Here is a 13882-nt window from a genome sequence, read left to right as displayed (position 1 = left end):
GCCCCCTGCACATTCCCGGAATCCCTCCCCGGTGCTGCGGCCCCTTTAAGGGCGGCACGGGGCCGCCCGGGGGCGGAGCTCCGCCGGTGACGTCACCGCGGCCCCTGATAAAGGCGGCGGGATTCCCGGGGCGGCAGCGGCGGCGCGCGCCGGCGGGGCCACGTGCGCGGGGCGCGGCGGAGCCCCGGCCGAGCCCCGGTACCCTCCCGTCCTCCCGCGCCGCCATGGACTCCGCCGGCCTCTTCCCGCCTTTCCCCGCCGCCGCCGCCCTCCCGGCGCGGCCCGCGCCCGCCCCGGCGCCCCCGCCCCGCGCGGCCGAGACCACCCGCATCATCACCGACCCGGTCTCCGGCCGCTCCTACTGCAAGGGCCGCCTGCTGGGAAAGGTACCGGCAATGGGGAAAGGGGGGCTGGGCCGTCGCGGGGAACGGCGGGGTGAGCCGGTGGGGACGAGGGGAGGGGCGGGGGCTGCGCGCCTGCTCGACCCCCCCAGCCCGGGCCGCCCGGGGCTGGGTGCAGCCCCTCGGCTGCCGCCCGCCGCCCCCACCCTCCCCGCCTCGCCCGGCGGGCCCGCAGCAGCGCTGGAAGCCGTGAATCACCCCGGCTGGCTGCGTGCCTTGGCGGCTATCGGAGCCGCATCGGTTTCGGGGCGCCCCGCGGGGTGTGCGTGGGCCGGTGGGTGCCCCGGTTCCCAGGGGTGCCGGCTCGCACCGCTCCGCCGCGCGCAACTTTTCCTCCGGCTGACAGCAGCGTGTGTAGGAGGAGGATGCCGGTTCCCAGCCCGGCCCGAGTGGGCTCAGCGGCTGAGTGTGCAGATTGGAGGGTGACATCACGGCAGGAAAAACCTGTCTCCATGGGGCTGCCTTGCGATGGCCTCCGGTCCCCGGGCTTCCTGCCCTGCGCAGGACTTTCCAGGTTGATCTATCATGTGGAAAGATGCAAAGTCCGGCCGTAGTGGGAGGGAAAATGCCCTGGAGGTTTTACAAGAAATGGGTAAAGAAAATGCCTGGTTGAGAGCATCATAGTTCAGATCTTAGTGGGCGACGCAGCAGGAGGGAGCGTGTGACGCTGCCAGGGAAGGGAGGAGGAGGAGGAGGCTTGTAAGCAGGCAGGGGTGAGGAGCTGTCTCTCACCCATCCGTAACCACCTCTTCCCTTGCAGGGTGGGTTTGCACGATGCTATGAAATGACAGACCTCTCCAGCAACAAAACCTATGCCGTGAAGGTCATCCCGCACAGCAGGGTGGCTAAACCTCACCAGCGGGAGAAGGTGGGTGCCATGCAGCTGGTGGGGTGCTGGGCTGCTGGGGGGCAGCAGCTCACCTGTGCTCACCTGACACTGCTGCTCTCTCTCAGATCACCAATGAGATCGAGCTACATCGGGACTTGCACCATAAGCACATTGTCAAGTTCTCCCACTACTTTGAGGACTCAGAGAGCATCTACATCTTCCTGGAGCACTGCAGTAGGAAGGTCAGTGCTGCTGTGGCCTCCTTGTCAAAGGATCTCCTAGACAGCCATAGCTGGTTGGAGCAGGCCTTACAGAGGTGTTTGTTAGCAGTCCCCTTCTCCTGAGCTGTCACACCCTCTGAGCTCCCCCTAAGCAGAGTGGTTTTGCACGGCACTGGGCACTCCAGCAGCTCTCTGTCTTTCTTGGACTGCCTGCTCATGGTGTGGCCACCATAAGTCCAGAGGTTCCCATGGCTCTGACAAGCAGCCTCAACCTCATGTGGGGAGTCAGCTGAGGTCATGGCTGTGAAAGAAGGATTATTTGTGAATGTGCAACTTCTGGAAGAACTGGCTTTGACCCTGCCTACCCTGTGCCTAGTCAGCAGGGCTGTCTGTTCTCCCTTCCTGCATCACAAACTGTCTTCTCTCCCTTTGCAGTCCCTGGCCCACATCTGGAAGGCCCGCCATACTCTGCTGGAGCCTGAAGTGCGCTATTACCTCAAACAGATCATCTCAGGCTTGAAATACCTTCACCTCAAGGGCATCCTGCACAGAGACCTCAAGCTTGGTGAGTGCTGTGGTTGGCACGTGGTGTTGTGTGGGGAGCAAGCTGCCCCAAGGGACTTGTGGTGACGCATCGCCCTTGACTTGCAGGCAACTTCTTCATCAATGAAAACATGGAGCTGAAAGTGGGGGACTTTGGGCTGGCTGCTTGCCAGGATGTCTCTGACCAGAAGAAAAAGTACGTTTGAGGTTTTCCTTATTCAGAATCCTCCAGGGTTTCACTCTTCTTCCTGTGGCTTCCCAGGAGAGTGGAGGGGCAAGGGGTCCCTCCTGGTCTTGGGAGAAGCAGCCTTAGGGCCCCTTCCTGGGGTGAGGGAGCAATTCCTGCTCCAGCTGCAGGCAAAGCGAGGGGGCTGGGGGCTTTGTGGCTCCTCCAGGAATGAGCTTGCAGCCGTCGGGGAGAACAATGTGTTGACTACTGCTATTGTGCCTGCCTGGCTGCCGTGCCGGCTGCACAGGCTGGGACACAAAGGCTCTGTTCCTCCTCAGCTCTGGGACAGGCTCTTCCCAACAGCTCCCCAAGAGCAGCTGCTGCTGACCTCCGTGAGCTGGAGAGGAGAGAGTCTTTATGGGCCTCCTTATAGATGGAGAGGGGGCCACAAAGAGCAAAATGGAGTGGGGGGAGGACAAGGCTGTAAGCTAAATCCCAGGGCTAGGGGGAGGCTGTCTGTGAGGGGATGAAGAGCATGCACTGATCTGGTGCTCTGCCCCACAGGACAATATGTGGGACCCCCAACTACCTGGCCCCAGAAGTGCTGCTGAGACAGGGCCATGGGCCAGAGTCGGACGTGTGGTCTCTGGGCTGTGTCATGTAAGTCTGTGCTGCTGGGTGGGGAGGGGTCCAGGCACCCAGCCTGGGCTGGGGGCAGCAGCTCTGTGGGCAGCACAATGAGGAAGTTTTCGTGTGCCGTGCCTTGTGGCTCTGCTGCGGTTGCTGAGAGGCAGGGGGAGGGGAGCAACTGGCTGGATCCTGCTCAGCCTTACTGTGGAGCAGGTGCTGCCTGTAGCCATCCTGGGATGCTGTGTGGGGACTGTGCAGGCAGGACCTGCATGGGGTGGGTGTGCTCATGCCGCACTTGGCTCCTGTTCAAAGCAGGCTTGACCGCACTGTGAACCTGATAAACAACGGAAAATCTGTGGCTGCCGCGCTGTTTGCTCAGGGAGCGATCGCTGTTTCGGCACATCCAGCCCCTCACCCGGCTGCTGCCTGCTCCATTTTCCACCCTGATGGGTGGGAGCAGTGGGTGGCCTTTGCCTGCCAGCTCTTTGTCCTTCCTCAAGGCTCCTTGCCTGTTGCTCTAACAGTTGCTAGGAGGAAGCATGGCCGGATGTGAGCGTGGCTATCGGGGCTGGAAGTGCTGTTCTCAGCCAGGTGTGGCCAGCCAAATGCCAATAACTTCCTTGCTTTAAGTGCTGCTGAGTCACAAGCCTGGTGGGGAACTGACAGTGGCATGCATGTTCCCTCCCAGGTACACCCTGCTGTGTGGGAACCCTCCCTTTGAGACCTCTGACCTCAAGGAGACCTACAGGTGTATCAAGCAAGTGGAATACACCCTCCCTGTCTTCCTCTCCCTGCCTGCCAAGCACCTCATCACTGGCATCCTCAGACGCAACCCCCAGGACCGCCTCACCCTTGAGGAGATTTTGGACCACGAGTTCTTCAAGGTGAATGGGTGGGGGCCTGGGTCAAGAGACCCTTCACCAGGTGGGATGAGGTTTTTTTGGGCTGTGCAGGGTGCTGTCCTTGTCCTGTACAAAGTGTCAGTCCTTCAAAGGAAGCAGCTGCTGTCCTGCCCAAATGCCAGACAGAGGAACTGAGGGATCTGCTGTGCTTCTGCTGCCTTGTTGCTATAGCAAGGGGTTGTTTCCTGTGCTGATGCCAGTCATGGTTCTGAGGCTTGATGGAAACACAAGCTGGCTGTCAGGAGGGCTGTGAATGACTGTGGTCAGCCCAGGGCAGCTGCCCTGCCTGGAGCATGTGGCCTGTGGAAACCAAACCTCTCTTGACCTCTCTGCAGGGCTACACTCCTGAGAAACTCCCTCCCAGCAGCTGTGTGATGGCTCCAGAGTTGAGTCCCCCAAATCCTGCAAAGACTCTGTTTGCTAAAGTCACCAAGACACTCTTCAGGAAGAAGAAACCCAAGGGTAAGTTTGTGCATTGCCAAGGAGCCTCTGGGTGACTCTTCCTTCAGGAAGAAGTGGATCTTGTTTTCAGGAGAGACCTCCTGATGGATCTCTCTGGACCCCATGCCTGGGTACAGCACAGCTGGGTGTGCCCCTGCCTTTCTTGTGCTGGTGGCCTGGCATGGGTGTGTGCCTGGAGAGCGGATACTGTGCCGCAACCCACGGGGCAGTTCCTCCTGGAAGTCCTTTGTTGCATGAGAACTGGGAAGTGAAAGTGGGAGGCAGCTGTCTGACACCCTCCTTGCCTCCATGGGCATGGGAACAGATAAGGGAGAGCTGAGCTACTGGGAGGGGTGGCCTGGATGTTGCCAGCCTCTATGCTCAGCAGTGTACTCATCTCTTGCTCTCTCCTCAGCCAGGAAAGGCTCTTCAGAGGACAGGGATGACCTCTCCAAGCTAGTTACTGGGCTGATGAAGACCTCAATCTGTCGGCAGATTAGCTATAAAACTGTGGAAGGGAATGAGGTGAGAACATCTCCGAGGCCATGCATGCCCTTGCTTGGCGGAGCAGGCAGACCCTGATAAAGCCCGGTCTCTCCACAGGCCACTCCTGTATCATGCCGCAGTGCCAGCTCCAGCCCCGTGGAGACTGTGGTGGAGGAGACATCTCACAAGTCTGCATCTCCCTCCATCCGGGGAACGATGGCCAGCAGCTGTGAAGGTGAGCAATACCTGTCCCAGCCACCCCAGCCTGCCCCAAGCTTCCTGTCATGCCTGGGCTGATAGTGGGGCCAGCTGACTCAGCCTGTCATCTTCTCCCCACAGCCTTTGAAGATTGCATCACTGCCTCAGCCATCATTGAGTCAGCTGTCCGGCTCCTGCGGACCTGCCTCTCCTCCATGCCTCCAGGTAAACTGGTTGGACTGCTCTGGGATGGGATAGGGGGCTGTGCATCCCCTTCCCTGTGGGATGAAGGCATGGCTGCTACTCGGGGTACAAATAGCACCCTAAATGGTGCCAGAGTCTGCTGTAGGGATCTGTTCCCTCTGGGCAGGTGAGATGGACAGGGGCTGGCTGGCTGCACTGCTCACCTGCTCTCTTCTCCAACAGCGGAGAAAAACCCAGCTTCCCTGGCCCGCCATGAGCACTTTGTCTGGGTGAGCAAGTGGGTGGATTATTCCAACAAGTATGGCTTTGGCTACCAGCTCTCCAACCGCAGCATTGGGGTCCTCTTCAACAATGGCACGCACATGACGCTTTCCCCCAACCACAGGTGAGCGGTGGGAATGGGGCTGATCTGTCTCTAGGAGAGCCCCTTGGGTGGGAAGGGGAGTCTGTACCATCCCCAAAACTTGTGCTCTGCTCCCTCCAGGACTGTACATTACAACCCAACCAACAGCAAACACCTGGTGTTCTCTGTGTCTGCCATCCCCGAGCAGCTGCAGGGACAGATGAGTGTCTTGCGCTACTTTGCGTCCTACATGGAGCAGCATCTCATGAAGGTGAGTGCTGGACATTGGGTTATGGCTTGACCACACCACTTGAGCTGGCTGGACTCCCTGCTTGCAGCTGTGGCCAGGTGGACACACAGGGCTGTGCCCTGGGAGGGGGGACTCCACTGAGGGGGTACCCAGCTTTGTTGTGTGCACTGGTGGAAGTGCTCGCATGTGTGGGACCAGTGTCTTATGCAGACCCTTCTCTCAAAGGGAGGTGACCTGCCCAGCATAGATGACCTTGGACAGCCAGCCCTGCTCCTCCTGCAATGGGTGAAGACTGACCAAGCCTTGCTCATGCTCTTCAGCAGTGGCACCCTCCAGGTATGTGTGGGGCACAGTGGAGATGCCCAGACCCTTGTGAAGAGGGGGCCAGATAGGGGTCTTCTGGTCTGTGTTGGAGCTCGTCTGCCACAGCCCAAATGGAAAATCCAGCTGTGAAAACAGCTGTGGGTGCAGGATGTTGCTCCAGTGCCTGGAGCTGCTGGTTGCAGCTTCCCCAGCCCATGGAGAGACGTAGCACTTCAGCTGGATGCTTCTGTCTGCCCCTGTGCTAGGGCTGGCTCATTCCTGCCATGGGGCATGGGCAAGGATGCTCCCGGGCAGGTTGGGGAGGAGGAACGGGTTGAGGCAGGAAATGTGGCTTCATCCTGGCTCCCAACATGCTGTGGGAAGCATGGCTTAAACCAAGCCCAACCTGTCTCCTAGGTGAATTTCTACAACGACCACACCAAGGTGATCATTAGCAAGCCTGACCACTCCTGCCTTGTCACCTACATCAACCGGGAGCGCAACTCTTACACTTACAAGCTGTGCAGCATCCAGGAGCTGGGCTGCTCTCCTGAGCTCCACCACCGCCTCAGATACATCCTCAAGCTTCTCCAAGAATGGGCTGAGGCCTAGCCTGGGACCTTGGGGGGGACCCTGTCTGGACTTTGAGGTTACCCCCTGCCCTCCCATGGGATGGGAGGGATGATGTGGTGCTGGCTATCCCCCTGAGCACCGTGTATCCTGGTGCTCAGCTGGACTCTGGACTAAGACATGTGGATGTGGTTACAGCAGCAGGTCTGGATATGCTTGCTGCTCCCTGGCTCTGGGCAATCGCTGTCTTCCCACTGGCAGCTCCTGCTCTGGTGGTGTTGGTCTTGATGGAATGGACTGGGGTGTTACAGGGAGGTGGTGGTGGATGAGTGTCCTGTAGCTGGGTTTGGGGCTGGCTGAGCCTTGTTTAGGGCTGGCAACAACTACCTGTGGTGGAGGCTCAGGCTCCCCTGTCCCAGCTGATGCATCAGTTGCACAGACCTTCTGCATGGCCTGGACATGGCTGGCACAGTTTTGATCTCAAACTTCAGGTGCTGTGGGATAGGAAAACCCTTTCCCAGGAATGGGCAGGGGTGAAGGGTGCTGTCTGCCCTGCCAGGGGCTCTCTGGGCTGGTGTGTGCCACTCCACAACTGTTACACTAAGGAGGGAGTTGTGCTGGGCCCAGCTGTGCCCAGTCTCTTCTCAATTTGTGAATTGTCTGGTACAACCTGAGGTTTGATAAAGGGTGGGGGATGGGATCTGAGGACTTGCCTGGAGAAGCCCTCATTTTGTTGGGACCCAGGGTTGTTTCTTATTTCAAGGCAGTCTCTGCCATGTGGGACTATTTATGTATCTTATTTATATGGAATTATTTATTTTCCTGTTGGTCTGTCCATGTGCAGTTCCCCTCTCCCTGAGTCTCCTCAATAAAAACTTGTGTAAGGGCAAACTATGTCTGCCTTATTTGAAGCTAGAGTCACAAAAGGGCTTCAGCATCATTCTTGCTCCTGAGCTGCTTCTGCCTGTTGGGGATGACCCTTCTTGCCACTGATTGCTGCTGGGCAATAAGGTCAGGGAGGCAGGATGGCCATGAGGAGCCCTTGTGGTACCTCCACTGCCTTTCATGGGACTGGCACAAAGGGCACAGTTAGCTCTTGCTTATGCTGGTAGAGCCTTGGAGCTGCCTCAAGTTCTCCTTGCTGCTGCCAAATGCATTCCCAGTCTTTTCTGTACTTGGACCCAACCCAGCTGCTCTCCTGATTCTGCTGAGCTGCAGAAGGCAGGAGCTGTGACCCAGGTGGTGGAGGGGTTGCCTGAGCCCTTGCATTGACATTTCGTGTGATGGGATATGAGCTGGGCATGAAGCCAGGAAAGAGCTCTGTGAGCTTGCTTTGAAGGTGATCTGTGTAATCAATCTGCCTGGGAGCAGCTTGGGCTGTGGGAAGCAGCCTGGGCTGCTCCAACAGCCTTGGGCAGTTGCCTGTTCCAGGGAAATCCAGCCTTTTGTTGTGTTTGCTGCTGCCCCGGTCTCTAAACCGTAGTACTGGGAACTGCAGTGTGGGTGTGAGCTGAGGCTGGAGTGAGCATCCATATCTTGCTCCTTGGCCCAAGACTCCAGGTATGGCACACAGCTGGATGAAAGATCTTTATTTCAGCTGCTCTTTCCCTACAGCTCTACAAGACTGGGTGGACAGAGAGGCATGTGCTACTCGAAGTAGAGCCCATACACTGTGGCCACAGCAAAGAGGGAGGTGTTGGAGAAGGTGGCAGAGGCAAAGCTGTCAGTCTCAGGGTCCCATAGTCCCCGGCTGGCCACCAAGAGGCTCTGCTGGCCCTGCTGGCCCAGCACCACGTGGCAGACCAGCTTGTAGCGGGGTGGCACCACCTCCTTGGCCTGGTTCTGCAGCAGCTCAGTCAGGCTCTGGGCTAGTGGGGCATTGCCCTGGGGACTGTATACACTGGTCCCCAAGGCACGGGCCAGGGTCCCCTCCAGCACCCGCTGCACCCGCTCTGCGTTAAACTTGCAGCCTTTGTCTGGTCCCATTCTGTAAGTGTTTTCAAGACGGGTCTTGAGGATGGGTTGGAAAATTGGGAGCCCAGAGAAGCTAACACGGCTGTGGAGCATCCCGGGGCCAAGGGAGGGACGCCTGCTCCCCGGGACCATCCCGAATGAGCTGCGGCGGCTGAGGATGGAGTTGCGGCGGGAGAGCAGCGCGGGTGGTTTGCTGTCCTCAGTGCCCCGGGCTGCGGGCTGGGACCCACGGCGTGTAGTGCGGAATGAAGGGGCTTCAGAGTTGGCTGCAGCCAGCACCTGGGCTAGCAGGGCTGCCTCTGGGACAGGCTGCTCAGCCATAGGGGTGGCCTGCAAAGGAGATGTACCTGAGTGTTAGGTGAGGCAGGTGTCTTGTAGCCTCTCCATTCCCCTGCCTCTCTGCCTCACTTCTCCCTGCCCTCTGCAAATCCCATGCCTTCTGGCATGTGAATCTTTGTGAGATAACATGCAGAGGGGCTGGGAGATCCATGGCAGCTGTCTTCCCTTCTCCAGTGCCTCCATTCCCATCAGACCCAGCCAGCTGGGGCTGATCCAGTGCAGTAATGCATGGTCCACACAACCCTCTGCTCTCTCATCCCCAGCCCTTCCCCTGGCACAGGTGAGTGACTCTTTCCCCAGTGTTCTGGTCTGCATCTGATCCCACACTTACCCTAAGTTCCACTCCTGTCCTTGCAGAGTAAACCAGGGGAATTGTCTCTGGTGGATGTCACTGCCCTGGACCAAACTTTATCTTGCAAGTTGCTGTGAGCAGGGCCAAACCTGTTGTGCTCCTGGAAGGTGAAGTGTTGCTACGCAACACTGTAGGTCTCCAGGGCTGTTCTGGGGCATGGCTTCTGTAACTCCTTGTTTCCTGGTCCCTGGATAGCCCTGTTCCCCTTCACTCCTGCCCTCTCTGCATTTTCAGCTGTGTCAGCACAGGGATGTGGTTATTCCAGGTGTGTGCCCTCCAATCTCAGCTCCCTGCCAGCCCTAAAAAATGTAAGCTGGTGTTAGATGTGCAAGAGAAGAGCAGGGGGTGGAGAGTATCAACTGTAATCCCTACTTTGTGCCCTGACCATGGGCTGCAATGGGGCTGAGCCCTCCAACAGATTGATTTTGTCAGACATTTGCATCCTTAGGCTACTTATGCCCCACTGCACCAAGGGAGAGTGTGCATGGGTGGACACCATTCAATCATATAACCACATAGTGAGTTGTGTTGGAAAGGACCTTAGAGATCATCTAGTTCCAAATTACCTGCAGTGGGCAGGGGTGCCACCCCTAGAGCAGATTGCTCAGAGCCCTATCCAACCCAGCCTTGAACACTTCCAGGGACTGCATGGAGCACAGCCCTGGCACATGCCAGGGACTCTGCTGCTGTAATGCCTGTGGGGTGAGCAGGTCCCTGGGGGCTCCTGACCCTGGCTGGAGTTTCTCTCTGCCAGTGGAGCCCAGCCCAGCTGGTACGACACAGCTGTTCCATCAATGTGCCTTTGTCTGGCCTGGCTGCTGAGCTATTTGAGGAAAGTGGAGACAGCTTTTGTGTTTCTATCTCCGGTCGGAGGTATTTATAGCCTGCCTCTGACTAGTGCTGCCAAGCACACTGCCAGCTAGACCCCATTCCCTTGGGTGCTGCCTCAGCTCCGAGCCCCATTCCTGCCTCTCCTTCACACCACTGACAAGCAAGGGTGGATCCTTCTGTGGACAGTCCCCTCCTTGCGCTGCCTGGGGCCAGCCAAGGGTTGGAGAATGTCACAGGACTCGGTTTGGGCTTAGGTGAGCAGGTTGCTCTAGTGGGCTGATCTACGGGTGGCATCCCTGCCCATGGCAGGCGGGTTGGAGCTAGATGGTCCCTTCCCACCCAAGCCTTTCTATGAGGCTGGTGATGCTTTTTTTCTACCTGCAAGCACCTGTACCCTAAGCAGACATGAGAGCTGCAGGGCTCTGGCCTGGAGCATCGCAGGAGAGAAGGTTTCCCCCATGTCAGGGGACAAATCTCCCTGCCCAGCTCCGGTGCTGCTGCTGGGGACTCAGCCATGCCCAAGGGCTTTCCATGGGGCTGTGCATGTGCTGCCTTTTCCAAAATCTCAGCTGGCTGCGTCTCTTCACCTTATCTCTTTGCTCCGCAGCAAAGCCACCAGCTTGGGCCGCAAAGTCCCTGTGCCAGGCGTGCCGGAGCCATGAAACTCGGCAAGGAATTCCACTCGCTGCGAGGCGCAAGCCAGGCACGGAGCCGCCTCGGCAGCGAGGCCGTGCTTCACGCCTCATTGTCCCGTCGCTGCCTGCCAGGTTCCCCCAGCAATGGGCCGTGCCGTCCGACGCAGCTCCCTGGCTCCCTCCCCGCGGCTCCCGGCCTCCGGGCAGTTCCGCGCTCCCTCCCGCCATCCCCCGGCCCGCCCGCGCCTCCTTCCGCCGCTCCCTCAGGCCGCCCATGGCCGGGCCCTGCTCGGCGCGGCTGCAGGGCGACGCGGCCGCCTTCAGCGCTGCCCTGCGCACCCTGGTCAACAACCCCCAGTTCAGGTGAGGGCCCGGGGCGCGCCGCCTCCCCCCAGCCCCGCCGAAGCTGCTCCTCGCTGTTTCCCCACACCCCCGAGCCCTCCGCGCTGTTTCCCCAGCCCCGAGCCCTCCGTGCTGTTTCCCCACACCCCCGAGCCCTCCGTGCTGTTTCCCCAGCCCCGAGCCCTCCGCGCTGTTTCCCCACAGCCCCGCGCCCTCCGTGCTGTTTTCCCGAGCCCTCCGTGCTGTTTCCCCGCAGCCCCGAGCCCTCCGTGCTGTTTTCCCGAGCCCTCCGTGCTGTTTTCCCCCAGCCCCGAGCCCTCCGTGCTGTTTCCCCAGCCCCGAGCCCTCCGCGCTTTTCCCCAGCCCCGAGCCCTCCGTGCTGTTTTCCCGCACCCCCGAGCCCTCCGCGCTGTTTTCCCGAGCCCTCCGTGCTGTTTCCCAGCCCCGAGCCCTCCGTGCTGTTTCCCAGCCCCGAGCCCTCGCAGCGGCGGCGGTTGGGGCCCGCGGGCACTTCGGGGAGCTGCGGGCAGCTGGTGGGGCCGCCGTGGCTTGTGCAGCGCTCCCCGCACACCCGCATGCCAGCAGGAGTCCCGGGCTGCCCGGCTATAGCCCACCCTGCACAGCCATCATCTCTCAGGAGGAGGGAAAGTTCTCAGGAGTGCCCAGACCCCCTCTGTCCCCAGGCATGGTGACAACAGGGCCGTAATCCCAGGATAAATCCTGTGCTTAGGCTCTTGCCCTTGCTGGGAATGGGGGTACATTGAGCTCCCTAGGGGCAGCTTTCTTACTTGCTCAGTTCCTCTCCCACCTGGCTTTACTGGTGTTTTATCCCCAGAGGGCATGTGACAGCCTGGCATCCCTCCTCACAGGGTGTGGCATTCCTGCCACCTCTTGCCAGAGCAGAGATGGAGATGCTGCTTTGGCTTCCCTCACCCACATGGTATGTCCTGCCTGGCTGTGGTCCTCTTCACCCACTTCCTGCTGAGGTCTGGCCAGCCTATCTAAGGAATACCAGAGCTATCTAAGGAAATCCCCATTCCTGCTGAAATTTTTGGCCACCCAGAAGAGAAATCCCAGTGAAAACTCCCCAGCCACAGCACCAGGAAGTAGAGGAGTGGCTGACAGTGCCTGGTTATTCTCAGCCTACATCCTGCTGCTCACATCTTTCAACCCATACCTCTTATCCAGCATCCTGCACTCTGCATCCTGCAACCTGAAATCTGTGCTCTGCATCCATCTATTTCATCCCACATCCTGCATCCTTTCTCCTGTAGCCTGTACCTCACAGCCTGCACTCTGTAACCTTTGTTCTGCATCCCACATCCTACAATCTTCAGTTTGCACCCATCCTGCAGCCTGTGTCCTTCATCCCAGACCTTGCATGCCATCATCATAGCTGGCATTCCACATCTCACAGCCTGCATCCTGCATTCTCCTAGCTCCTCTTGGCCTGTGGACCTCAATCACAGAACAGTTTATCATGATCCCCTTTGCAGGAGCAGTCATGGAGGACCTGCTGGGCTCTGCTCACAGCAGCCATCCTGCCCAGCTGTGTATTTCCTGATAGACATTTGGGATGACCCAGGTGTCCTTCCTCCGGGTGGTCACATACACTTCCCTGTAGGACACTCTGAGGATCAGGTCATGGATTTGTGCATGTCCTCATGGCAGTGAGAGTTTGGGTGGCATGTCTTCTGCTCATTGGCCTGCTGGGATGGAGAAAGGAAAAACGGGATAGATGGGCTGTAGCCACAGATGTGCTCAGGCTGGAGACTCCATGTCCTTTGCCTGCTTCTTTTTCCCTGATCTGGCCCCGCTTTCATGGGGCCATGGAGCTGGGGAAACATTTTGGGGAGGGGAGGGTTATAGGGAATCAGGGCAACAGGATGGTCCCTGTGCTTTAGTGTATGCCACAAGCTGTCCTGTTGCGCCAGTGCCAGCCCTGCTGGCAGCTATGCCAGAGACTTCACATCCCTGAGACGATGAGTCAGTTCCCATGAGTCAAGGAGGCTGATCCTGATGACAGTGATGCTTTCCTTGGCTCTGCTATGCCAAAAGAGAACGTCACTTTCTCTAGCTGTCCTTGGCCTTTCTCTGCCCTGCTCGGTGCCAGCACCCAGGGCTCTCCATGCTTTCCAGAGGATCTGTCATGCTCACCTTGCCTTCAGCATTCAAATGGCTGGAAAGAGCCACCAACAAGGTCCCCTCTGTTCCCCTGTTGGGACAAACCCCTGGGTTAAAAGTACAGGGTACTGCCCTGCTGTGCCAGGCCCTCAGCAGGGCCCTTCCTGTGTGCCCCGTGCCAGCCCAGGGAAGGCTGTGCCCTTGCATTCCAGGCACCGTGTCCCTCACGGTCCCCTCTCCCCCGCAGCGATGTGATGTTCGTGGTGGGCCAGGAGCAGCAGAAGGTGTTTGCGCACCGCTGTGTGCTGGCGTGCCGCTGCCAGGTGTTCCGTGGGATGCTCAGCCAGGCACCAGTGGGCAGCCAGGACTCCTCCAGCAGCATCCAACCCCAGGGCCCTTTCATCCTGGGCAACGTGCAGCCTGAGGTCTTCTTGGCCGTCATTGAGTTCCTCTACACCAACAGTGTCACCCTCAACAGCCACATAGTGAGTCGGGATGGGGCTGGTGGGGACCATGGACATGGGAGGGACAAGAAGGGGATGCAGGGAAGGGGGTGCTTTGCAAGTCTTGGTGTGCCAGAGTTGGAGGAGATGGTCTGTGTGATGCTCTCTGGCTGGCTAACAGGGTAATGAATGTGTGGGGTCTCAACCCAGCACAGTGGGGTGTCCACAGCACCTTGTCCCAGTCTTGGGACCTCTGGCTGTACATATCCTGGATGGTGAGAATGGGGATACCACAGCAGGAAACCTAAATTTTTCTCCATGCAGCAGCTTTATCTCCCATGCCCCACTCCCA

At 58.8% G+C, this 13882-nt stretch overlaps 3 protein-coding genes across 3 annotated transcripts in view; 2 read left to right on the top strand and 1 right to left on the bottom strand.

Moving 5' to 3' along the window:
- Nucleotides 1–118: 118 nt before the first annotated feature.
- On the top strand, nt 119–7379 carry PLK3 (polo like kinase 3). Its single transcript, XM_030278880.4, has 15 exons — nt 119–386; nt 1162–1269; nt 1356–1472; nt 1887–2016; nt 2103–2190; nt 2728–2823; nt 3482–3677; nt 4031–4157; nt 4552–4661; nt 4740–4857; nt 4962–5045; nt 5247–5409; nt 5509–5638; nt 5843–5953; nt 6338–7379. The coding sequence occupies exons 1-15, from the start codon at nt 225–227 to the stop codon at nt 6530–6532; spliced, it is 1935 nt and encodes a 644-aa protein (XP_030134740.2). The 5' UTR covers nt 119–224; the 3' UTR covers nt 6533–7379.
- Nucleotides 7380–7892: 513 nt separating this feature from the next.
- On the bottom strand, nt 7893–9467 carry DYNLT4 (dynein light chain Tctex-type 4). Its single transcript, XM_030278879.4, has 2 exons — nt 9135–9467; nt 7893–8794 (listed from the first exon to the last, which is right to left on the bottom strand). The coding sequence occupies exon 2, from the start codon at nt 8783–8785 to the stop codon at nt 8138–8140; it is 648 nt and encodes a 215-aa protein (XP_030134739.2). The 5' UTR covers nt 8786–8794; nt 9135–9467; the 3' UTR covers nt 7893–8137.
- Nucleotides 9468–10750: 1283 nt separating this feature from the next.
- The window catches only part of BTBD19 (BTB domain containing 19), a 7820-nt gene continuing 4688 nt past the window's right edge, over nt 10751–13882 (top strand). The window contains 3 exon segments of the mRNA XM_030278878.4: nt 10751–10827; nt 10829–10984; nt 13335–13572. Of these exon segments, the coding sequence (XP_030134738.2) occupies nt 10766–10827; nt 10829–10984; nt 13335–13572 (456 nt within the window). The 5' untranslated portion in view covers nt 10751–10765.

This window comes from Taeniopygia guttata, chromosome 8, assembly GCF_048771995.1.
Source record: "Taeniopygia guttata chromosome 8, bTaeGut7.mat, whole genome shotgun sequence".
NCBI lineage: Eukaryota > Metazoa > Chordata > Aves > Passeriformes > Estrildidae > Taeniopygia > Taeniopygia guttata.
The sequence above is the reverse complement of the archived record's forward strand: the minus strand, read 5'-3'. Positions and strand labels throughout refer to the sequence as shown.